The 27062-nt window shown below is 35.8% G+C and overlaps 1 protein-coding gene across 1 annotated transcript in view; it reads right to left on the bottom strand.

Moving 5' to 3' along the window:
* Positions 1-705: 705 nt before the first annotated feature.
* The window catches only part of FOLH1 (folate hydrolase 1), a 66061-nt gene continuing 39704 nt past the window's right edge, over positions 706-27062 (bottom strand). Inside the window, exons 11-19 of the mRNA XM_015115393.3 lie at positions 25778-25860; positions 23449-23512; positions 17867-17934; positions 11937-12028; positions 10703-10793; positions 7986-8250; positions 7605-7686; positions 2687-2779; positions 706-1014 (exon numbers count right to left, since the gene is read on the bottom strand). Coding sequence (XP_014970879.2) covers positions 825-1014; positions 2687-2779; positions 7605-7686; positions 7986-8250; positions 10703-10793; positions 11937-12028; positions 17867-17934; positions 23449-23512; positions 25778-25860 — 1028 coding nt within the window. The 3' untranslated portion in view covers positions 706-824. The remainder of the gene's footprint in view (positions 1015-2686; positions 2780-7604; positions 7687-7985; positions 8251-10702; positions 10794-11936; positions 12029-17866; positions 17935-23448; positions 23513-25777; positions 25861-27062) is intronic.

The raw sequence follows: 27062 nt of genomic DNA, 5'->3' as shown, positions 1-27062 counted from the left end.
AAAAAATCAAGTACCTGAGAAATACACATGGTATGACTGTCTTTATAAAAAGTTCAAAAATACATAATGCCAAAACATGTAAAGCATACAGCCATGTGTGATACAATTATAAATAATAACAGAGGAAAGATAAACATAAAATTCAACAAAATGGAAAAGCATAACTGTCATTAGTACATGGGGCATCCTAAGATATTGGAAATGTTATTTTCTTCATATGGCTGTTAGGTTCACAAATGTTCATTTAATTACTATACATATGTGTTATACTATAGTCTTTTATATAAATTTTAAAAAATAATTATTTCTTATACTACAGAGTGATTACATTTACTAAAAGTGTAATTTGATCCATTTCCCAACTAGTGTGCTGAGATAGTGATCCTCTCAGCCTTGGGTGACCAGGCAGGCCGTGAGGCCTCTGGCTTGGAATAGACTTGTGCATATTCCCCAGTGTGCTCTATGACATACTGATGTTTCCTTACGTGTAAAGTGACATGAACAGATTAGACTTGATTCCCTGATAATGCCAGATGAGAGTTTTACTGTATTATGCCATTCTCCTTAGATTTAATACTGAGTTAAATTTTTCCACTTCAGAATAACCTCTTATAATTATAAAATTCAATTTTTAATTTTTAATCCATAGGGACAAGATAAAAGAAACAATAAAAACACACACATATATAAACACCCACATAACTATATATAATATTCAACTTTACTTCAAATATACCAATTTTAAAATTTATCAATATACCCATTCTGATTCTTTCTGAATGACATACCACACAAATTCAATATGGATTCTCTAAAGAATCCTCTTAGGCCACTTCACTCAAAGTCTCTGCAGCTGCTTGCACTGTGAAGGTTGCAATAGAAATCTGTCTCTTCACTTCTCCCCAGGCCTGGGAAGGGTCCACTTTGCTTTCGATATCAAACAGAGCATCATAAATTCCTGGGAATGACTCCCCTGCATACTTGTTGTGGCTGCTTGGAGCATAGATGACATGCCTGTTGATAAAATCGTTTGTTGTTTATCAGGTGTCCAAATGACATACAAGAGAAACACAAGAGCACTCTGCAATTCCTGGATTGCATATTCCTATAACAATTTGAACAAGCCACTTGTCAACTGAACTTCCAAGTTCAACCATCTCTGAAGACTATTATGTGAAATCTATAGTAATTAATTATATTTTTATTTCAAACAAATAAAGTGGTTCAGTGCTACAAAAGTAAGAATGATGATAGAAACAACAGCAATCATGCTTGGTATTGGTATTTAATGTTTACTTACAATTTTTCTAATGTTTAGAAATAAACTCTACACAGTTGATATTAGTATTTCACAGAGGAGGAAACTGAGGTCTGAGAGATCAAGTAACTAAATGATTTGTCTTAAAACACATGACAAGTGCTGATTTTTTAATATATCATGCTACCTCCTACATTATAGCACAATTGTGATCATTACAGTCTTGTTTGTGATCAGCCAACCCTATATTGTGTTTGTCATTTTTTAAAAATCTACACTATCATGTTAGAATACTTAACATAGAGTTTGAAGAATCATCAAAAACAATTTTGTAATGTTCCACATGACCAAGGCAGAAAATGTTTTGTAGAATGGGCTAAGACAGTTCATGTAATAGCCCATAGAAGAGAAGGACAAACTCCTAAGTAAAGAGGTAGATAAGGCCAGAAGCAGTAGCTCATGCCTGTAATCCCATATATTAGGGAGGCCGAGGTGGGAGGATTGCTTGAGGCCAGGAGTTCTAGACAAGCCTGGGCAACATAGGGACACCCTGTCTCTACAAACCAAAGTACACATATTAGCTGGACATGGTGGCATGTGTCTGTTGTCCTAGCTTCCTGGGAGGCTGCTGTGGGAAGATTGCTTGAGCCCAAAAGTCTGAGGCTGCGGTGAGCTACAACTGTACAACTGAACTTTGGCCTGGGAGACAGAGTGAGACCCTGTCTCTTAGGGAAAAAAAAGGGGGCGGGGGATGGATAAAAATATACTGCCATTGATCCAGTCAACCTGTTTGAAGATGCTCTTACTACTAAACCAGAACCTTTTATAATCCCTAAAAAGAAAGTTAGGGCCATTTCTGGCTGTCCAATGATCTATCTCATTCTGCAATATTTAGAAAATCAACCTGGGGACAGTCAATGTTTGGCAGGAAAAAATTCAACTGTCAGGATTTAGGAGGAAATAAAATCTCTAATTATCAACATTAGGGAAAAGAATAAATAAATATAAACTTACTGTATATGTTATATATAGAGAGATGTTTGGGTTGTGTGCATACATAAGCAAAAATATATTTAAAATAGGAAAGGAGCTAAAATTATACACACAAGAATATAACCATGATTTTATATTTTTCTGATAAAATTGCGGAGATTTTTATTTTCTGCCGTGGCCTTCTGAATCTTCTATATTTTCTAAAATAAACATATATTCTGTTATAATCAGAACAAAGATACTCAAAATAAAGATATGCAAAAATCATATTACATTATATGAAGAAACAATACCACTATAACTTCCTACATATATTTTGAAATTTTCCATTTGCTTGCAGGAAATCAACTACAATATTTTTCCACAATGAAAAAAATAAAAATAATTACAAGAAACAGTGATATTATAGAAAGGAGTCATATTTTCTTTTCTTACCTATAAAAAGGTCTGTCTGGTAACCCTAATGGATCAATAAATGCTCTTTCCAGAAACATGAGTTGATCATTCATCATTCTTAATAATATTGGGCTGAGAAAGAAAATGAATATAATTATAACTTCATGAAAATATATTTCTATGCAGAAAATAAAAATTTCAGAACAAAACTGAATTTAGTTATCTCCAGGAATTGCTTCTAGGACCACCCCCTACACCAAAATTTGTGCATACTCAAGTCCTGCAAGGAAGACACATGTATATGAAAAGTGGGCCCTCCTCCTCTGTGGAATTAACAGGGTGAGAATGAACAAACTATCAAACAAATTAAATTGATCTCTTGGTAGAATGATCCAGATTTAAGTCTAAAAGTTACTTAAAATTGTATCATTTCAAGTGATTTTCAGAATGGTTTAAGTACAGCATTCTTGGAGTCTGATATGACTTTCTGGATTACCTTGTCCTGCCTCAATGAGGAAATGTAGCTGTGTATGTGGAATCTGAAGCCACATCTGATCTCCCTTGGGTTAGTTGCCCCCAGTAGAACTCTTACCACATGCTTAATCCCTCTTTGACATCTTAGTCTTCATATTGTTAAGACAATGAGATAGGCAATTATATAAAATAGAAAATGTTTATGGAGCACATGGCTAGTAGTCCAAACGGAATGTAACAGTTGTTTTTTAAGTTTCTATAATTCTCTTACTTTATATTTTTCCTTAGTTTCTCATTAGCTACATCTGAGGTTCTCAGATTCAAGCTTGCAGAGTAAGCATCATTTGGTGATAAAAGTTCTAATATATCAAAGCTAGAAGAAAGATGATTGTTGAGATTTTTTTCCATATAAATGAATTTACTTACTTAAAATACTTTTGTTCTAGATTCATGTCCATCCTACTTTTAGATATTTAACAAAATCATTTTCTGTATGCAATGCTAATATTTTCAAATGTAAGTTTGAAAATAAAAGATTTAATTTGGCAAAATAAAACGTTTTCCATATTTAAAAATAACAAGAATATTCGGCCCTCCATATATGTGGGTTTTAGTCCGTCAATACCGTATTTTATTTTGTTTTCTTAAGAGATGGAGTCTTGTTCTGTTGCCCAGGCTGGAGTGCAGTGGTTTGATCATAGCTCACTATAGTCTCAAACTCCTGGGCTCAAGCAATCCCCCTGCCTCAGCTTCCTGAGTACCTGGGATTACGGTGAATAATACTGAATTTTCCATCTGCGTTTGCTTGCTAATATGAAATCTATGGATAGAGAGGGCTCACTGTATTAATGGAAAAAAGAATTCATGTATAAGTGGACCTGTGCAGTTCAAATCACTGTTGTTCAAATGTAAATTGCAAATTTTAACATTCTGTAATATGCAAATTAAGAACAATAAAATACATAGCTATCACATTTTTAAAATCCTATAAAATACTATACTGCTCAGGCTTATAAAAGCACAGAAACAGCTGTATGTGCCAATGGAAAAAATAATAGTGATTTTTATTTACATTGGTATAATAAGGCAAGATTTTCTTCACCTTAGGTATCCTAGTAATCTACTCACTGAAGTAATATCAATATTAAAATAAGATGACTTGCTAATGTTTAGTAAGATGGCTGGCAAATTAGAATTATTTACCAAGTGATAATTAACAATATTCCTTTCATTTTTAAAGCTAAACCTATTATGAACACAAGAGATGATGATTACTTCAGTCTTTTAACAATATTTGGATACCTCCTATGTATCAAACACTCCCTGCTTTTACAGAATTTACATTCCAAAATGAGTATTGAGGTTGTTATTGTAGTAAGAATGATTCAATATAATTGAAAGCTTATCAGCAAGCCCTGAATACTTCAACAATGAGTTACTGAATTTAATATACCAATTCTTTCACAATTTAATTAACTAATGAGAAAAAATCATTACAATAAGAAAGCATAAATCATCTTATTCATTAATTTACCTTTTGCTTTTTATAATGTTGTTTTACTAACAGTTAGCATTTAGTGATCATTTCCTATGTGCCAATTACTGTTCTGAATGTCTATACAAAATGTGATTTTTAATTTTCAGAGCGATTCTGCAAGGTGGGCAGGGTAATAGCCCCATTTTGTAGATGAGATAACAAAGGATCATGAGTTAAATAACTTGCCTAAATTCACACTAGAAAGTTTTAGAGTGAAATAGGAGGTCGGTATTGTTCTTTCAACTGCACCTTGCTGACAAAAGGAAAACAGGAACAACTTAAATCCCCATAATTTGGATTTGAGCTATTTTTAATATTTATGTATTTAGCATCATGAATTCAGATTCTGTGATAGTATAAAGGTAAATCAAACACAGAATACCTGTTAGCAGCTCCCATAAACAGTTGAGACAATCGAATGAAGGATAATTTCAATAAGATGCTATGGGTTTCGGAATCAAATTCACAAAGCATTACTATAAGTACAAAAACTCGTGTGGCTACACACATGTAAATGCACACATGTGCGCACGCGCACGCACACACACACTTCTCTTTCTCTGTATCCTGTGTCAACATCTTATATTCTTTGATGGGGCAAGAAGTAATACAAGAAAAGCAGGATAAAGACATGTCTCTTCCTTAGATTTCAAAGTTTTGGTTGAGAAATTCAACATTCAGTTTAATTTACTTAGTTAGAATTTACTATTATTATGTGCAATGCACTGTGCAGGTGTTTCAGAATTTGTAAATATATAGGGAACAGAATGGATCTTTACTATCATTTAGAGAAAATAAAACAACTGTAGAAATACTAAAGGAAGGCGGAAGCTGAGTGTGCTAAACAATAAGTGTCCTAAACAAACCAGAATTCAAACCATAAGGCATTTTGTCAGAGGGAGAAAATATTTTTTCTTTTAAATACAAAAAGAAAACCAGTTTTATAGAATACATGGTGTTTGGGATCTCCTTAAAATGTATTTCTCATTGTTGACTTTTTTACCCACATATAAAAATTATAAAGAATTGAAAAGAATAGGAAAATAATTCTTCCAATGTTCCTAAGGATAACACAATTATTAAAATAATTCATTAATTCCCTTTAAGTTTTTCCTATATTTGTTAAATAAAAATTAATCAAACTATATTTACAATTTTATAAACTTTTTGCTTACTTCATATTTTATTCTAAGTATCTTCTATTATATTGTATTTCTAATAATCCATTTTAAGGATTATAAAATGTTCACACTGGTGAATATCAATTTTTTTAGTAATTTCTCTTCTCTTAGGCATTGGGTTATTTTGAATTACTTGCTATTATAATTTTATACTTCAAATCTTTCTCCGGGCAGTCTTTATTTTCCAAAACAGAGACTTTTTCCTAAGAAATAATTCAAGAAATGGAATACCTATGTCAAAGCACAGGACTCTGTGACAGTTCTTGAACGCATTAGCAATATGTATCTATCTTTTTCAAAAAAGCTAAAATAATTCATAATGCTATCAGAAAAGCATGGAGACCATATGCTTCAGTGTACCAGCTACAGCAGTGGGCACAAACAAGGTTTAAATTGTTATTAATGTGTTATAAAAATAATGTCACGTTACTTTCATTTGTATTTCTGAATTATGCATTAGTGAACTGCAATATTTTGCTATGTTTCTTTACAGGTGTATCTTGACAACATTTTTATAATTATTTGTCTTGTTTCTTGCTGATATTTTCAGTTTGTTCTTTTGGACTATTTATTTTCAAAAAATATTTTTATAATGTATATATTACTCTCTATTTTTGCTAGAAAATAAGTTTTCAACTTTTTTAACTTTTCTTTTTAATATTAATTTTTATATTCTGAACCATTTTAATGGTCTCAAATATGATTGCACCATTTCCCCACTGCTTCTAAACTTGGCATCTGTCTTTCAAGAAATTTTCATTTTTACTAAACTCTTTACAGCTGTTGTTTATGTGAGCATACAATGTGAACTGTGATTCTGAATTTAATTTTATAGCAGGTACTAACATAGTTTATACAATGTTATGATTGACTAATCTTTCCCAATTGATTTTTGCTGTATCGTTTATTACTAATACTTCCTTATATATCACTGAGCCTATTTCTACGTCATCTACTCTGATCTTTTTATGTGTCCTTACATCAGCTCCTAGGGATTTGATACTTACATCATGATACTATATTTAATACACATATCTGTGCCCTCAAAATTCTACTTTAAAAAAAATACCTTAGTATTCTCACCAAGTATTTTTCCTTCCATCTTAAAATTTTGTTCAAATTGTGTTGTACTTGTGTAATCTTACACAGAATTAATCCTAAATGTTTAACATTTCCAAAATTAATGACTTCACAATATTTGCTATTCTGGATAAATAGAATTTTGCCAGATGGAAGTGGAAATAAGGAGCTCTATGTGGAGGTAATGAAATAAAAAAAAGAGGCAGAAAGAAATCACGCTTTGAAAATTAAATAGTCTGGCTGAGTAATGATGTACAGATACTGAAAAAACAAGAAATAAAACTGGAAACAGCTGAGGTCACACAGTGAGGGCCCTTCATTGTTAAGCAGAGTATGTTGTAACTGATCAAATGGCAGGAGGGAGGGACTGACATTTCTCAGCAGCACAATTGTCACTCCAAATGTCGAAAGCAGGTCTTTTGAGATAGGGCAGCCCTACATAGGATGTGCTAGAGTGGAAAGACAGAAAGCAGCAGGAAATGGCACTTGTCTACCTATGTAACAAGCTGCACGTTCTGCACATGTATCCCAGAACTTAAAGTAAAACAAATTTTAAAAAAAGAAAACAGCAAGAAATTCCCAAAGCTAGTTCAGAAACAGCGATGTTACTTTCCTTTTAAATATATATATATGTGTGTGTGTAGATATAGACACAGACATAGATAGATATAGATATAGAACGTACTTGCTTTTGTCAAAGTCCCAGAGTCTCTCACTGAACTTGGAAGCAATTTCTGTAAAATTCTTTACTGCAGAAAAAAGTGAATCTGAAATAGAAATTGGGATCATCAAAATGCTCAAAGAATGTAATTTCTAATGGCATTGGTCCAAAGTTCAAGAAAAGGAACAATATAGAAGCCATCATCTTTTGTTTTACAAGGTATTTATATTTTTATATTATAAGATATGAGCATCCATAAAATGAAAAATACGTTTATAGACATAAACAGAATACTGGATCGCTTGAAATAGCAATCAATAATAAATGACCTAAGATAGCCCGTTATATTTTGGAGATTAATAGAACCATACAGATGACGAATTTGAAAAAGGAAGGGTAACATACCAAATGATACACTGTATGTCTTCATTTCCTGTGGATGTTTCATAGAAATATTGTAGATTTTGTCAGCATACTTTCTTAAAACTACAGCATAATCTCGACAATCAAAAGGGAGCACTACGGAATTGGCTAGTTCAAACACCATCCCTCCTCGAACCTGGGCCACAGTGAGGTGATATTTAAACATTGGATCATAAAACTTTTCCACCAACTCATATGTCTCATAGACACTGTGATACAGTGGATAGCTGCTGAATTTGTTTGTTTCCTATGGAAAAAAATAACAAAACATATCACTTATAGGATAGCTTACAATAAAATGATTAGCACCATATTTACTATTAGTATTAGTAAGATTGGTCAGTGATGGATCAAGGAAAGTACTTAAGCATCTCAATAAGTTACTTCCTAAACAGCTAATATTATGATACGTAAACACACTCCAAGTTTGTACCAATTAAAATATGTGTATATGATATAACAAATATTATTTAAAAAATATTTCAAAGGGACCAAACAGGCTTGCCTCTAATAATGCAGAAGATTGCATTCTTTTTTTTTTTAATTTATTTATTATTATTATACTTTAAGTTGTAGGGTACATGTGCATAACGTGCAGGTTTGTTACATATGTATACTTGTGCCATGTTGCTGTGCTGCACCCATCAACTCGTCATTTACATCAGGTATAACTCCCAATGCAATCCCTCCCCTCTCCCCTCTCCCCATGATAGGCCCCGGTGTGTTCTGTTCCCCTTCCTGAGTCCGAGTGATCTCATTAGATTCATGTTTTAAGAATCTGAAAAAACAAGACAAGACAATCTTGCATTTGGGTAAAAATAAGAAGACAGAATTGTTAAAGGCAAGTAAATAAGTATTACACAATATTATATAGGAGAAGACACTACATTGTTTAATCACTAAAATTCCTTGGATAAATGATTGTCTGACAAACAGTGTGCTGAAAGCTGGAGTCTGAGTGGTGAGGGGTGCAGTAGTGGATCTAAAGTCTCACTAAGGAGAGAGAAGGGAGGCCAAGACAGGTGTCAGGAAAACCAAAAGTATAGGTAGAAGGAAGGACTTTTCAAACTGTGAATTGCTGGTTTATCACTTTCGACCATTAAGATGCTTATTTTTTATTATTGATATAAAAGGACATTTTAGGTACTGATGTGTTGAAGAGACTGGGATTCTGGAATTTCCCTGCTAGGGTTTGAATCTAGGCTTCAGGACTTACTACCAAAAACTTTAGGTGGTCATTTGATTTTATTTGTTGTAATTTTTTTCATAGTAAAATGTAGACAATATTAATATTTATCCTCACTATCAGCTCCCATATAACTCTGCCTGACTTCCTACCTCACAGACAGGAGATTGAAGATTTTCCATCTGGGAAGAATAGCCTGTGAGGAAATACTTACAGAAACTTAATGTCAACTCTAAATTGCCAAATGTCTTTTCTGTATTTGGAATTGAGCTAAATCTCTTATTATTGCAATATTCTTGTTGGAACAGTTTTGAATGAACTCTTCCTTACCATTTTTATAAGTGTGAGAATGATTTTTCTTTATAACATAAAATTTAAAAATGAAGACGTATCAGGATTAAAATATTACTTATAAACATGGATGTATCATAAAAGCTGACAAAGGTTTCATCTGATGAACAGAAATTAGGGATGGTATGAATATGAAATGGAAATAAGAAACAACTGCTTTTAATTATAAACCAGTGTTCTTATAAAACTACTCGACATTTTATAAACTATGTACCCATTTTACTTTGAAGAAAATGAAAACCATTTATGTGTGTGTGTGTGTACATATATATATATATAATCTACAACAGAAGAAAAGGAATCATGACTTTTACACGTTCAAAGTGTATTATACTGATATGGTTTGGCTCTGTGTCCCCACCCAAATCTCATCTTGAATTATGATAATCCCCACGTGTCATGGGAGAGACCTGGTGGGAGGTAACTGAATCATGGGGGACACATTTTCCTGCCCTGCTCTCCTGACAGTGAATAAGTCTCATGCGATCTAATGATTTTATAAAGGGAAGTTCCCCTGCACCTGCTCTCTTGTGTGCTGCCATGTAACATGTAACTTTGCTCCTCATTCGCCTTCAGCCACTATTGTGAGGCCTCCCCAGCCATATGAAACTGTGAGTCAATTAAACATATTTCCCTTGTAAATGACCCAGTCTTGGGTATGTCTTTATTAGGAGCAGGAGAACAGACTAATATATATAGTCTGTTCTTTATTAAACAAATTTTTCATTTGTTTAATGATGTTATTTGTTTAATAATTAGAGATATAGTAAGAGATGGAAATTCAAATACAGTGATTAATTTTGAATGATAATGGGGAGATGCTGATTAATTTTGAATAAGGAGGAGGGTGAAATCAAAGACAATTCCTACATTTTCAACTTAAATGACTGAGTGAATGCAGTGCCACCAAATGAAACAGAAAATATGTTTAAGGGAGTAAATGGAAGTTCACATTTGCAGACATGAGTATTGATACCAACTGACACTTGAATTTAGGGTAGGAATACCAGATACAGGAGTTATCCTATGTAGTAGCGATACTGTCAACCATTGAGACTTCTCTCTGCTTTCAACTAACGTTTGAGTCACTTTTTGGAGTCAGAATTATTTGTTTAGTTAAAACATATTCATAAATAATCTTGAATAATTTAGATTCACTTACCCAATTTTTAGTATACCGTGCTCTGCCTGAGGCAATTCCAAGTCGTTGGAAGAACACCTCAAAATCATTTCCAGATCCCAATTTGCTTATCCTTTTAGAGATAAAACACCAGAATTATTTCAAAGTAATTTGTTCATTAAGTACAGATTACATGTTCATTAAACTAAACTCCATTCTATTATAAATGTAATTTTAAACATACAGATTTAGACATGCAGCAAAAACATGAAAAGAATGTTAATTTTCATCACAAAATATCTCCTATGAGACTATTTTGTGTAGGAATGACTATTTTATGTCACATTTTGTTAAAGGTTTCTGAAGCTGGAAAATGTTTTCCTTAAGATTATTTCATTCCATTTATCATCTTTATCTGTTGTACATAATAGAGTGAAAAGCAAATATTTTTCGGATAATTTGGACATAAATTTTGTCCTTTATAATATAAATGATTTGTGCTGTTGACATCGATAAACTCAGAGTACTGAGATATTTATTCTTCTTCCCTTGCTTGTGAAGATACAACCAATGTTGAAGTGATGCTTGCATTTTTATTACAGTAAGAAAAATATTTGTTAACTATATGATATTCAGAAAAAGAATAATTACAAGGTGATGAGGTGACAGAAAAAAATGAGAATTACTTTTCACCATTATCTCTATCAGGGGTTGAGCATCCCTTATCCAAAAATCCAAAATCTGTATCAAAATATCTCATGCACCCCAAAAATAAATACACCTACTACATACTCACAAAAATTAAAGATAAGAAAATTTTTTAAAATGCTGCAAAATCCAAAAGTTTTTAAGCACCTACATGACACCGAAAGGAAATGCTAACTGAAGCATTTCAGATTACGAATTTTCAGATTAGGGATGTTGAACCAGTAGGTATAATGCAAATATTCCAAAATCTTTAAAAAAATCCAAAGTCCAAAATACTTCTCATCCCACACATTTCATATAAAAAATGACCAATCTATATAATCTGTTGAAATGTTCCATATGTATATATTACATATTCTAAAGAGAAATCACGTTTTGATGTCCTGTAGATTTAACTACAAAACACACAGTAATATTTTATTCGTGAACCAAAGGAATGCTTTTCCTTTATCAGATTTTAGACCATTTTTAAAGTTAATTTTTTCACTTAATAATTGAAAGAAAATACGCTTTTATTTTCAAAACAATCCCACACTGAATTCAGTGGAAATTTCATTCATTTGTTTACCTGGGCATGCCACTGAACTCGGGGGAAGGACTTTTTTTAGTCCAACTTTCATAAAGAGATTTGCCTTCAAAGCCTTCATCAGGGCTTTCCAGCTACACAAATTAAAAGAAAAAAAGGGAATACTTATAAATCAGATATTTTAAAAACTAGATGTCCATTACACAGAAGTGAATAAGCCACAATTCAGCAAAAACAAGGGATGCTATCCATACATTAGCAGTCATCAAGAATTGTAAGTTTCTGAGAAATGGGAAAATACTCATGTTATTATATATAGGTGAACTAATTATAAAAATAAATGTATGAAGTGCATAACATAAACATGCTACACCAAATTCATACCAAGCCACTGTCTTTAGACGAATGGCATAGTGTATGATCTTTTTGTCTATTTCTTTGAATCAAAAGATACTACAATCAAAAGAATTTATCCTCTCACAACAAAGAAAATAAAAAGAAGCAAGCTGGTTAAGGGAAAGTATTCAATTTAATATTGTTTCCTGCCAGTAGAGTTGCCAAAGTTATTCAATAATATATAATAAACTGCAATGTCTGTTCTTGTACCAGTACCATAGTGTTTTGGTTACTGTAGCCTCATAGTATAGTTTGATTGAGTTTATTGAGATAATCATGTGGTTTTTATTTCTAGTTCTGCCTATGTGATTAATCACTTTTATTGATTTGCATATGTTGAATCAACCTTGCATCCCTGGGATGAAACCTACTTGATTGTGGTGGATAAGCTTTTTAATGTGCTGCTGGATTCAGTTTGCCAGTATTTTGTTGAGGATTTTTGCATCAGTGTTCATCAAAGATATTGGCCTCAATTTTTTTTTTTTTTTTTTTTTTTTTGTATGTGCCAAGTTTTGGTTTTGGGATGATGCTGGTCTCATAGAATTAGTTAGGGAGGAGTCTCTCCTCCTAATTATTTTGAAATAGTTTCAATAGATATAGTACCAGCCGTTCTTTGTATCTCTGGTAGAATTCAGCTATGAATCCATTTGGTCCTCGGCTTTTTTTGGTTGGAAGGCTATTTATTACTGCCCCAGTTTCAGAACTCATGATTGGTTTGTTCAGGGATTCAATTTATTTCTGGTTCAGCCTTGGGAGGGTGTATGTGTCCAGAAATTTATCCCTTGTTTTCTTTTTCTTTTTCTTTTTTTTTTTGTTTTTGAGACGGAGTCTTGCACTGTCGCCTGGGCTATAGTGCAATGGCGCCATCTTGGCTCATTGCAACCTCTGCCTCCCGGGTTCACCCAAGTCGCCTGCCTCAGCCTCCCTACTAGCTGGGATTACAGGTACCTACCACCACACTAAGCTAATTTCTATTTCTTCTAGATTTTTTAGTTTATGTGCATAGAGGTGTTTATAACATTCTCTGATGTTTGTATTTCTGTGGGGTCAGTGGGAATATTCCCCCTTATCATTTCTGAGTGTGTTTATTTGAATCTTATCTCTTTTCTTCTTTGTTAGTCTAGCTATCACTCTATTTCATTAATTTTTTCTCAAAAAATCAGCTCCTGGATTCATTAATATTTTGAAGGGTTTTTCATGTCTCTACCACTTTCATTTCAGCTGTGGTCTTGGTTATTTCTTGTCTTCTGCTAGCTTTGGGGTTTGTTTGCTTTTGTTCTCTAGTACACTTAGTTTTGAAATTAGGTTGTTAACTTGAGATCTTTCTAACTTTTTTTTTTTTTTTTTGAGACGGAGTCTTGCTCTGTTGCCCAGGCTGGAGTGCAGTGGCATGATCTTAGCTCACTGCAACCTCCACCTCCCAGGTTCAAATGATTCTCCTGCCTCAGCCTCCCAAGTAGCTGGGACTACAGGCACGTGCCACCACACCACATTTGGCTAGTTTTTTGTATTTTTAGTAGAGAGGAGATTTCACCGTGTTAGTCGGGATGGTCTCGATCTCCTGACCTTGTGATCTGCCCTCCTCGGTCTCCCAAAGTGCTGGGATTACAGGCATGAGCCACCGCGCCTGACCAGATACTTCTAACTTTTAATGTGGTCATCTAGTGCTATACATTTCCCTTTTAATTCTGCCTTAGCTGTGTCCCAGAAATTCTGGTATGTCATATCTTTGTTCTCATTAGTTTCAAAGAACTTCTTGATTCCTGCTTTTATCTCATTATATACCCACAAGTCATTCAGGAGCAGGTTATCCAATTTCCATGGAATTGCATAGTTTTGAATGAATTTCTTACTCTTGATTTTGAATTTGATTGCATGGCGGTACAAGAGATGCTTGTAATTTCAGTTCTTTTGCTTTTGCTGAGGAGTGTTTTACTTCCAATTATGTGATCAATTTTAGATTAAGTGCCATGGGCTGATGAGAAGAATGTATATTCTGTTGTTTCTGGGTGGAGAACTTTGTAGATATCTATCAGGTCCATTTGATCAAGTACTCAGTTCGGGTCCTGAATATCTTTGTTAATTTTATGTCTTGAAAATTAATTACTATTTTCAATAGGCCATTAATGTCTACCACTATTATCGTGTGGGAGTCTAAGTTTCTTTGAAGGTCTCTAAGAACTTGCCTTATGAATCTAGGTGCTCCTGTGTTATGTGCATATATATTTAGGACAGTTAGCTCTTCTTGTTGAATTGAAGCCTTTACCATTATGTAATGCCCTTCTTTGTCCTTTTTCATCTTTGTTGGTTTAAAGTCTGTTTTGTCAGAAACTAGAATTGCAACCCCTGCATTTTTCTGTTTTCTATTTGCTTGGTAGATTTTCCTTCATCTATTTATTTTGATCTATGTGTGTCATTGCATGTGAGATGGGTCTCTTGAAGACAGGATACCAATAGGTCCTGGTTCTTTATCCAGCTTGCCACTCTGTGTCTTTTAACTGGTGTATTTAGCCCATTTACATATAAGATTAGCATTGATATGTTTGGATTTGAACCTGTCATCATGATGTTAGCTGGTTATTTTGCAGACTTATGTGATTGCTTTATAGTCTCACTGGTCTGTGTACTTCGGTGTGTTTTTGTTGTGACTGGCAACAGTCTTTCCTTTCCATATTTAGTGCTTCTGTCAAGAACTCCTGTAAGACAGGTCTGGTGGTAACAAATCCCCTCAGCATTTGCTTTTCTTAAAAGAATCTTATTTCTCCTCTACTTATAAAGCTTAATGTGGTCGGATATGAATTTCTGGATTGGAATTTCTTTTTTCTAAGAATGTTGAACATTGGCCCCCAATCTCTTCTGGCTTGTAGGGTTTCAGCTGAGAAGTCCACTGTTAGTCTGATGGGCTTCCCTTTGTAGGTGACCTGACCTTTCCCTCTAGCTGCCTTTAACATTTTTTCTTTCATTTTGTCCTTGGAGAATCTGATGATTGTGTGTCTTGGGGATGATCTTCTCAAGGAGTATCTTACTGACCTTCTCTGCATTTCCTGAATTTGCGTGTTGGCCTGTCTAGCTATGTTGGGAAAGTTCTCATGGATTATGTCCTGAAATATGTTTTCCAAGCTGGTTCCATTCTTCCCATCTCTTTCATGTACACTAATCAGTCACAGATTCGGTCTCTTTACATAATCATATATTCCTTGGAAGTTTTGTTCACTGCTTTTTCTCTATTCTTGCCTGCCTGTATTATTTCAGAAAAACAGTCTTCAAGCTCTAAGATTCTTTCCTTCACTTGGTCTACACTGCTATTAATATTTGTGATTGCATTGTGAAGTTGCTGTAGTGTGTTTTTCAGCTCTATTCTTTTCTATACTGGCTTTTTTTTTTTTACTGTCAGTTCCTGCAATATTTTAACATGAATTTTAACTTCCTCGAATTGGGTTATAACACACTCCTTTAGCTCAGTAAACTTTGTTCCTATCCATATTCTGAATTCTATTTCTGTCATTTCAGGCACCTCAACCTGGTTCTGAACCCTTGCTGGAGAAGTGATGCAGTCATTTGTAGGAAAGAGGGCACTCTGGCCTTTTGAGTTTTCAGTGTTCTTGGACTGATGATCCTTTCTCATCTCTGTGGGCTCACCTGCCTTCAATCTTTGAGGTTGGTGACCTTTGGATGGAGCTTTTTCTTTTCTTTTCTTTTTTAAACAGTCTAGCCACTTTTCTGCAGGGCTACTGTGTTGTGCTGGGGGTTTGACTCCAATCCCTAGCTGCCTTAGATTTTACAGTACCTGGAGGAATCATCAGTGAAGGCTGTGAAACAGCAAACAATGCAGCCTGCTTCTTACTCTGGGACCTCCATCCCAGGGAGTCATAGACATGTTGCTGGCCTGAACAGACCTGTAGGAGGTTGCTGGAGACCCCATTGGGAGGTCTTACCCAGACAGGAGGAAAAGGATCAGGGACCCAGTTAAAAAAGTAGTCTAGCCACGTTTTTGTAGAGCAACTATGCTGTGGTGGGGGTCCACTTCAGCCCTTGGTTGTCTTGGACACTCTGAAGTCTGAAACCTGGAATGGCTAAGTCACCCAAATAGCAAAGATGGTGGTCTGCTCCTCCTGGGAGCTCCATCCCAGGCTGTCCTAAAACCTCTCTCAGCCAGAGAACACCAGCAGGGGTAGCTAGAAACCCTGGTTGGGAAGCTCCACCCATTGATGAGGAACGCAGTTGGGGACCTGCTTTATAAAGCAATCTGGCCACATTTTTGTGGGGCCTCTGTGCTGTGCTGGGGTACTGCTTCCACCCCTAGTCATCTTGGGCTCTCCAAACCCTAAAGGTTGGAATGGTTAAGCCACCCAAACAGCAAAGATGGCAGCCCACCCCTCTATCCCTACTCCCCGCTCCCCCTACCACCCAAGAGCTCTTTCCCAGGTAGACGCAACACTGCTACCAGTGGCTGGCTGGAAATCCAAGCCCATGGGTCTTATCCTGTGAGATGCTGTAGAAGTGGGGCCTGCAGACCATTGTGGCTCAGGCCCCTGAATTCAGCCTCTTTTTTATGGGTATGTATGAGTGTCTAACCTCCTGCTTTGCTGGAGTTGCAGCTACTTTTGCCATGAAGCCTGGAAAGCTGGAGTATCTAAAGCTCCTGCGTCTCCATGCATGCCTGAGTGGCTGTTCTGCTAAGACTCCACGCAGCTGTGTGTCAGACTGAAGGCCCTGGTGGGGTGGGTTCACAAGGGTATCTGCTGACCTAAGGGCTGCAAAGATCCATGGGAAAAGCATGGTTTCTTGGGGTTGCACATTCACTCATCATTTTCCTGGATGGGGGAGGTTCCCTTGACTCTGTGTCATTTCCAGGTGGGCTGTTGTCCTGCCTTGCTTTTCTCCATTCTCCTTTGGTTGGGTTGTTTCTTTGATTAGTCCCAATGAGAGTACCTGTTCGTTTCAGTTGAAGGTGCTGTATTTACTTGCCCTTTCCCTTTCTCTTTGTGAGAGCCACACACCATACCTGCTTCTAGTCAGTCATCTTGGTCACTCCTCCATTCCATTCTTTTGAAACCAAAGCTTAATGGCATTTAAATTTTATTTATAATCCCTATCTGAAAAAAATGTAATTGTGGTCTCATCTAGCCTCTGTTCCTGGAAGCCAGCACCTGGTATTCTTATGAATATTCTTTCTCAATCAATTAGAACATTTAATGATTCCTGTGTCCTGAATTAATTGGTATCACTATACTGAAGAGTATGAACAAGTTTTTAAATTAAGGAGTTGAGCCATAGGACCAAGTCTTGGTTCGGCTACTGTACAAGTTATGTGTGACTTTGGTGGCCAGTGTTCTTTGAGCTCAGTTTCACTGTTTTAAGAATGGAGATGGTAGACATGACGCTACTCATGGGCTACCTCACAGTGGTGTGGTGAGAAATGAAGCAATCTGTATAAACAGTTTACTAGATGTGATGGTCTGTGGAGATGGGATGTCATTATTTGTTATATGAAAAGAAGACAAGAAGTTATAAAACAACACCAATGTTTAACAGAATAATACCTCAAGAAAACATCACTCGTAGAACTTATATACCTCTTTTGTTAGGTTGTATACCAAGCTGTACATCAGTGGTGTACAATCAACTCTCAGAGTGTAGTTTCCTGAAAAATAAGAAAAGAATAGATTTTAAAATTTAATTTCTTTCTGTTATTATTTTCTTCAAAGACCACTGCTAACTTCCTAGCAAGAATGTTGTTTTAAAACCCGATTTCAACTATAACTCTCCAATGGCTTCCCATCTAACTCTGTAAATTCCATCATCCTCACCAAAGCCCACAGTGCCATACATGAAACCCCAGGTCACCTCTCGAAATCTGCATTTTACATTCTGCCCAATAATACTCCCTCAGCATCTTTGCACACACTGTCCTTTCAGCCTGGAACAGTATTCTGCATTATATCTGCATGACTTACTCCTCCTCTGGTCTAATGTCATGTTTTTCTGAGAGATTTCTCCTATCACCCTACCTAAAATAGCACTCTCTTACCCCCTAATTTTAGCCACTCTCTCTTTTAACCTTGGCTCATGTTTCTCCATATTACTCATCTATTTAACATAAAACATATTAAGTACTTGTCTTTTTTTTATTGGCCCTCCAACTAGACGATAAGTCCCCTGGGAGAAGGTGTACTCTTTCGTTTGCTGCCATACTCCAGTGCTTAGAACAATCCTAGAATTTAGCATTTGTCCTATCCATATTTGTTGGGACAATGAATTTGTGAACCAGGTGCTCTTCTTAGAGTTTCAGTCCCCATTCCTCAGGAGGTCAAGGGCTGGTGGTTGTGACAATCAAGTGAAGCACTCAGGAGAGGTGTTCTTGGGAAGCCAAGACAGCACAGGGAGGGGGGGCGACTCAGGAGGAGTTTTGGGGGAGGGAAGTCAAGACAACTTCACAAACTTGGAGAGGGGACTCTTGAACTGGGTTTTCTAGAACCGGGACACAGTTGGGGGTGGGGGCGGGGGGAATGGTATTTGCAGCTAAGGGCATAGCCTGTGCAAATGCCCAGAAATGTAAAAGCACATGAAACACTCAGAGCATGGCAACTCGCTTTTATCCCAAAGCCTAAGATCCATGCTTGAGAACAGTAAAAGTTGAGGCTTTTAAAATAGTGACACCTCAGCAGACTTGTTTATGGAACTTAAAAATTTGATATTAGAATTCTAAAATTCATCTGGAAGAATAAACATCTACAAACAGCCCATGTAATTTTTAAAACAGAAGTGCTTATAAGAGTGGAAATGGGGAGGAGAATAGTTTGGCAACATTTATAACAATTTAAATGCACATATCCTAGAACCAAATAAATATACTTGTAGCTCTCTACCCTCTCCTCACATCATACAGAAAAAACATGCAAATAAAAGAATATTAACTACAACAAACTGAAACAATCTGTCCAGCAGCTAGAGAATTGATACAGAATTTGTCCTATTGAATACAATGTAGATTTTTCTTGTCCGGTGGTATTGTTTGTTTTTTAAGCGAAACAGAGATATGTGCTGATATGGAAAGCTTTTCATAATGTGTTGCTGAATGAAAAAGGCAAGTTGTAGAACCATTTAGCTGTAATATGATACCAAATACCTGTATAAGGTGGTGAGAGACAAAACAGTGTAGTGGTTAGAAGGGTAAAGTTGGAACAGACCAGTCTGATTTGAGTCTAAGCTCAACCCTTCACTAGCTGTGTGACCTTGGGAAAGTTACTTAACCTCTCTGAGTGTCAGTTTCTTCTTTTATACAAAAGAGATAATAAAAGCATTTACCTACTTATCTCAGAGGGTTATGGTGAGTACTGAATAATTTTTTTACATGTAAAGCACCTGAGATAGCACCCACTACACTCTTGGTGCTTTGTGGAGCTAAATTCTATATATTAATGCCAACATGATGGAAATGCCCAAAACTGAGTACAGTAGTACCTTTGGAGAGAGGACTAGGTTTGAGAGTAGTTTGCATTGGGGAGTTTTGCTTTATTTGTAAATTTTACATTTTAACATTAGAAATTTCAGAATATATGATTATTGGTATTATTTGAGAAAGAAACATTAATACAATGTAAAAATATAAAACAAAGTGAGATGAATGGTGTCCCAATCATATAGTACCTGCTGTCCTTTGTTCTCGATTTTGAAAATTATAGAGACACAATGAAGCAATTTCAAGCCAGGGATGACATAAGTAGCAAAGCTTAATGAGTTTTTAAAATACATTAAAATATCAAATCTCAAAAAATTATGGCCAAGTATGGTGCCACACACCTGTTGTCCCAGCTACTTGGGAGGCGGGAGGATCAATTGAGTTCAGGAGTTTGAAACCACTCTGGGCAATACTACAAGATCTCATTTCAAAACAACAAGAACAAAAAAGAAAAAACAAAACAAAACAGAAAAAACTATCAATAAAGAGAATGTTATTCTACATTTCAAGAAAATATATTTGGAGTATTTATTCTTGGTGGGCAAATATATATGTATATTTGACCTTATTATGTGTTTTAAGTAGGTATAATGATATTAATCAAAGTTAACGTTTTTTGATGTTTACTCCGTGCAAGACACAGGTCTGGGAGATTTGCAAATGAATTTTTTTTTTTTTTTTTTTTGCCCTTACAGGAGCCTTTGAGATAGGGGCTCTTAGAAGTTATATTTAGAAGTGAGAAAACTGAGGCACAAAAAGTAAGTAGCTTGGTTCACACAAATAGGAAGTTGCATAGCCAGGAATGAATCCAGGCATCTGACGCCAAAGGTCAGGATCTTAGCCACTACCCTAAGAGAAGGAGAAAAGAATAACTATATGCACTGTGTAAGCTAACTTTCAGAACAGTGTAGCTCAGAGGCATTGACAAAGAAGAAAATGAAGGTTGGGGGCTGTGTCTCAGACCCGTAATCCTAGCATTTTGGGAGACCAACATGGTTAGATAGCTTGAGCCCAGGAGTTTGAGGCCAACCTGGGTAATATGGTGAAACCTCATCTCTAATAAAAATACAAAGATTACCTGTTGTTTCCTGACTTTTTAATGATTGCCATTCTAACTGGTGTGAGATGGTATCTCACTGTGGTTTTGATTTGCATTTCTCTGATGGCCAGTGATGATGAGCATTTTTTCATGTGTCTGTGGGCTGTATGCATGTCTTCTTTTGAGAACTGTCTGTTCATATCCTTTGCCCACTTTCTGATGGGGTTGCTTGTTTTTTTCTTGTAAATTTGATTGAGTTCTTTATAGATTCTGGATATTAGCCCTTTGTCAGATGAGTAGATTGCAAACATTTTCTCTCATTCTGTAGGTTGCCTGTTCACTCTGATGGTAGTTTCTTTTGCTGTGCAGAAGCTCTTTAGTTTAATTAGATCCCATTTGTCAATTTTGGCTTTTGTTGCCATTGCTTTTGGTGTTTTAGACATGAAGTCCTTGCCCATGCCTATGTCCTGAATGGTATTACCTAGGTTTTCTTCTAGGGTTTTTATGGTGTTAGGTGCTGGAGAGGATGTGGAGAAATAGGAACACTTTTACACTGTTGGTGGGATTGTAAACTAGTTCAACCATTATGGAAAACAGTATGGCGATTCCTCAAGGATCTAGAACTAGAAGTACCATATGACCCAGCCATCCCATTACTGGGTATATACCCAAAGGATTATAAATCACGCTGCTATAAAGACACATGCACACGTATGTTCATTGCGGCACTATTCACAATAGCAAAGACTTGGAATCAACCCAAATGTCCATCAGTGACAGACTGGATTAAGAAAATGTGGCACATATACACCATGGAATACTATGCAGCCATAAAAAAGGATGAGTTAGTGTCCTTTGTAGGGACATGGATGCAGCTGGAAACCATCATTCTCAGCAAACTATCGCAAGAACAGAAAACCAAACACCGCATGTTCTCACTCATAGGTGGGAACTGAACAATGAAATCACTTGGACTCAGGAAGGGGAACATCATACACCAGGGCCTATTATGGGGAGGGGGGATGGGGAAGGGGAGAGGGATTGCATTGGGAGTTATACCTGATGTCAATGATGAGTTGATCGGTGCTGATGAGTTGATGGGTGCAGTACACCAACATGGCACAAGTATACATATGTAACAAATCTGCACGTTATGCACATGTACCCTAGAACTTAAAGTATAATAATAAAAATTTAAAAAAATACAAAGATTAGCTGGACATTTGGCACTTGCCTGTAGTCCCAGCTACTAAGGAGACTGAGGTTAAAGGATCACTTGAGTCTGGGAGGTCAAGACTAGTGAGCCATGATTGCTCCAGGCACTCCAGCCTGGACTGCAGAGTGAGACCCTGACTCAAAACAAGCCAGCAAACAAAGAAAAAAACAAAAAAAGAAAAAGAAAATGTAAATGCCAATGTAACTCTATCAAGGTCTCATGTTCTAACTGTTGACATGGCAAATTTACTAATACACTAAAGAAAATATTCTAAAAAATCCCCCCTTCATTCATTTAGTCCTTTATTTTTTGCAACCGTGCCACAAATATTTATTTAATAAGACGTTAGGAATCCAGGAGTGAATAAGCAAGATACTGTCTGTTCCTTGTTAAAGAATACAGTCTATTACTTGTAAAACAAATAATTAATAATGACAGTGCTGAGTGCCACAAAGAAATGTCTTCCCTGAAAAAGTAACATTTCAAAGGAAGGTCTAAGGATAAGGATTAAACAGATAAAGAGATGTTGAAGAGCAATCTGAGTGTAGAGAATAGGAGTGCAATGGCTGGGATGTTGCATATGGTCAAGATACAGACATATTAGTGGAGCTGGATTGTAGTGACAATGGACTCTTTCATTTTCATGGAAATCAATCTGAGATTTCCTTTAGTTTGGTCCTTCGCTTATTAAAAGTATTTCCATTCTTCAAAGTCAGCCTCAAATGCCTATCCCATTTTTCAAGCCTTTCCTGAAGTTTCTATTATTCTCTCCTCTGAACTCCCAGAGTGGTTTGATCCTACCCTTTCTAAAGTACCTGCATATAATTATAATTCAAGATTGATTTTGTATATTATCTATACTGAGTGTGCCACCACACCCAGCTAATTTTTGCATTTGTAATAGCTATAGGGTTTTACCATGTTGGCCAGGCTGGTTTCGATATCCTGACCTGAAGTGATCCACCCACTTCAGCCTCCCAAAGTACTGCGATTACAGGTGTGAGCCCCCGCACCCCACAAATGATACTTTTTTCCTACATCATTCTAAATTATAGAACCTTTAGGTCCCTGACTTAATCATTCAACAGATACTTACTAAATTCCTGCCATATATAAAAAGAAATCTGCCAGATGAAGCTAATCAAAGAATGCTGCTTTTCTGAATTAGTACTCTATACTTCAAAGCAAAAAAAAAAAAAAAAAAAAAAAGAAAGAAAAGAAAACAAAAAGAAAAGGAAAGGAAAGAAGAAAAGAAAAACTTGCTCACCTAGGCCTCACCCAACTCTCAACTAGGGTTCACACACTGCTTTCTGTCAGAGGTTGCAGTAGACTCCCCAACCACACGTTAATACATAGCCTTCCTTGTTAGGGCATAATTTATTAACTAGACTGCTGCTCCTAGTTTAATCACATCTTTTCTTATGAGACCAACAATATTCACCTTCTATAGACGAATCAGCATTAATATAAGCCACGCCACGCTCTTGAAGGAGTCTTGAATTCTCCTATAATAAAAAGGAAAACCATAAATATAAAGTTATAACCCACTCCCCCTCCCCCACAAAATGCACATCTACATTTAACGATTTAATGTATGTAGACTTCTAATTGAGCTGATCCATATTAATGACAAATTTGACATAAGAAATTCTCATAAAAGAGCTGCTTTGAAAGAATTTGAATAAAGATTACTGGTAGGAAACAACAAGCAAAATTTGTTAAAAGCTAATATTTAAGATGAAACTGTCCATATACTTACGGTAAGTAGAAAAGGAGTTAATTTCTTAACCATACTGTAGTTTATCCTTTAAAAAATTTTCTTAGCAAACATGAATGACCTGAGACTTTTCAGTGAAGATCTTCCTATAAACATCTCATTATTTAAGCAGAAAATCTTGTCTGGTTCATATAGAATGAAGGTATTTTAAGTTTATGAAATTTCTTTTTTAATTTTTTTTTGAGATGGAGTCTCGCTCTGTCGCCCAGGCTGGAGTGCAGTGGTACGATCTCGGCTCACTGCAAGCTCCGCCTCCCGGGTTCATGCCATTCTCCTGCCTCAGCCTCCCGAGTAGCTGGGACTACAGGCGCCCGCCACCTCGCCCGGCTAGTTTTTTGTATTTTTTAGTAGAGACGGGGTTTCACCATGTTAACCAGGATGGTCTCGATCTCTTGACCTCGTGATCCGCCCGTCTCGGCCTCCCAAAGTGCTGGGATTACAGGCTTGAGCCACCGCGCCGGGCCAAGTTTATGAAATTTCAAGTTAAATTTCATATTATGAAAAATAAGTGAACTTAAGTCATCGCCTGACCATGAAGTCAGGTTCTCCTGTAGGATGGCACCATCTCCTGGTCAATATTGATAATTGCACATTTTTAGAATAACACATAGTAAAGTTTTTTTGAGATATCAATGTGGATTCTGAGTCTCTAAAATATGTAATTTCCTAAGCATTCTGACTACAAGATAAAAAATGAAAAAAAAAATGCACTGTAAGTGAAAAAAACAATTTGAAAGACACAAATCACACTATCAAAATATTTAGGTTCTTCCAGATATTGGCGTAATTCTTTCTTATAAAACTTTGACTAGGTCTACAAGAGCATCATTTACTTTTTCAAAGAAAATTAAAGTTTACTGGGCTTCACATAGTATCTGGAGCATGAGAGGAGCCAATAAGTATTTACAGCATGACTGGAAATTAATGGACTAAATATTGACTTTGCATATATTTACCTTACAGCTAATGTTTCGGTTATATAAAGCCAACAATACATGCAGTTAAAATTACTTTTCAAAGGGCTTAGTAAATATTCGGTGGTGGAAATTTCTGCCTTACTTTTAACATAATTTAATATAGAGAGGGTCATTATGAATTAAGAAAGATAAATGAAAAGGATACCTTACAGCCAGGCGTGGTGGCACACGCCTGTAATTCTAGCACTTTCGGAGGCCGAGGTAGGCAGATCACTTAAGTTCAGGAGTTCAAGGCCAGCCTGACCAACATGGCAAAACCCTGTCTTACTAAACATACAAAATTTAGCCAGGTGTGGTGGTCTGTAATCCCAGCTACTCGGGAGGCTGGGGCAGGAGAATCGCTTGAACCAGGGATGCTGAGGTTGCAGTGAGCAGAAATCACATCACTGTACTCCAGCCTGGGCAAGAGTGAGACTCCATCTCAAAAAAAGAAAAAAATGTATTTAGCTTTAGGAGATATTTTGGAAAGCGTAATAGAATCATGACAGAAATCAAACATGATACAGGAGAATTTGACTTCACGGTCAGGAAATAGAGACAATTTAACCTCATATTTTTCATAAACTTGAAATAGCTTCATTCCCTTTGAATCAGAGAAGATTCTGCATTTAAATGGCATGTTTATGGGAAGATATTCACGGAAAAGTCTGTTAGGTCGTTCATGTTTGCTAAGACAATATTTTGAAGAATAAACTGCAGTATGGTTAAGAAACTGACTCGTTTTGATGTTTGGTTTCTAGCATATCTGCTTATTTACTCTCATACTCCCAGGAAATAAAGATAATTTTGACAATTGACATTAAGTGGCTCTTAAAAGTTCAAACAAAACTTAGTTCTTTAGCAACAGAGATTTTTATTGCTGATTTTTGAACAAGAATATGTTGCTTCAGGTTTTGGGGAAAAAAAACTTTAAATATTTTCTTATTATATTCATTTCATATTTTTACGTGCTTGGCAAATAAGTCCTGGCTAATTTATTTTATAAAAATTTATATTATAGCAAATTATCAACTAACCTCTGCCCATTCAGTAGAACCAAGAAGACCAAATTCTTCTGCATCCCAGCTTGCAAACAAAATTGTTCTTCTAGGTCTCCACCCTAAAATATATGTGCATATATAAATGCTAGAAAAAAATTCATAATGCACCCAGGATACTACCAAGCCCAGATGGAAAAAAACAAAACAAAACAAAAAAGCAGTCATTGATTATTTGGGAAGGGCGAATTGTGGTAAAAATCTTTACTTACGTAATTTTCTTTTGTAAGATTTTAAAAAGTTGTCAATACAAAATAGTACAATTACATAGAAAAGGGGGGAAATGTGACAGTAAAGATCTTGCAAGATCATAAAACAATCTAATAGGTTTATAATAATTGGCTATGCATAGGAAGTCATTGGTGGTCTGCAACTGCCTAGAACAAAGAAAGAAATTTCTAGATGTGTTCGGTCTTCTGAAAGCAGATAAAACTGAAAGAAAATCCTTTGAAACTCTTTCCTATTGTTCTGACATCAAATAAACAATTGTTCAATATCAGCTGGTCGTATGATTTCACTCCATTCTCTGCCAGAATTAATCAATAAGGGCTCAGTTAGCAACAGCAATGTTTGCTGTTGCTGAAAACCACATAATTCAATAGAGGGGTGATGTGTCTTGGAGGTTATAAACACTGACCTTGGTGTTAAGGCAAGATCTTGTTTCAAACCCTGGTTCTCTCACTAGCAGCACGACTAAGGGAAAGTTATTCAAACCTACAAAACTTCCATTTCTTCATCTGTATACCAGGAACAAGAGAGTAAAGATGAAGACACCACTTGATTGTGGGAGGATTAAATGGAATAATGTTTAGAAAGCACTGAGTAGGTGCCCCAAAAATTGTGAGTACTCATCATCTTAGTAAATATTCATGTGTGCTTAAGCATGTATATACTATAGCTGTTGACTCTAGTCTTTTGTTTTTGTCAATAGTATTATTCAAATTTCCTATTATTATTCATCAGCATTCCATTTCTTTGGCATATTTTATAATTGTCACAGCGATGTTTTGTATAGTTACCACAGGGATTTCCTAGCAAAATCATGAAACATTTTTGTAACAAAATTAAACACTACCTACTTCGTGAATTATGTAAATTTAGGTCTCCATTGTTTGTTTTTTTTCAAATATAAGATAGCTGTGTAGAAAAAAGAACTGAGCACCTTTACATTTTATTTTAAATAGAGACATCATGGTTTTGTGGACTGGTAGTCAGAAATTTGAGTTTAAACCCTGATTCTCTTATTCTGCCACATGCTAGCTAC

This window comes from Macaca mulatta, chromosome 14, assembly GCF_049350105.2.
Source record: "Macaca mulatta isolate MMU2019108-1 chromosome 14, T2T-MMU8v2.0, whole genome shotgun sequence".
Taxonomy (NCBI): domain Eukaryota; kingdom Metazoa; phylum Chordata; class Mammalia; order Primates; family Cercopithecidae; genus Macaca; species Macaca mulatta.
The sequence above is the reverse complement of the archived record's forward strand: the minus strand, read 5'-3'. Positions and strand labels throughout refer to the sequence as shown.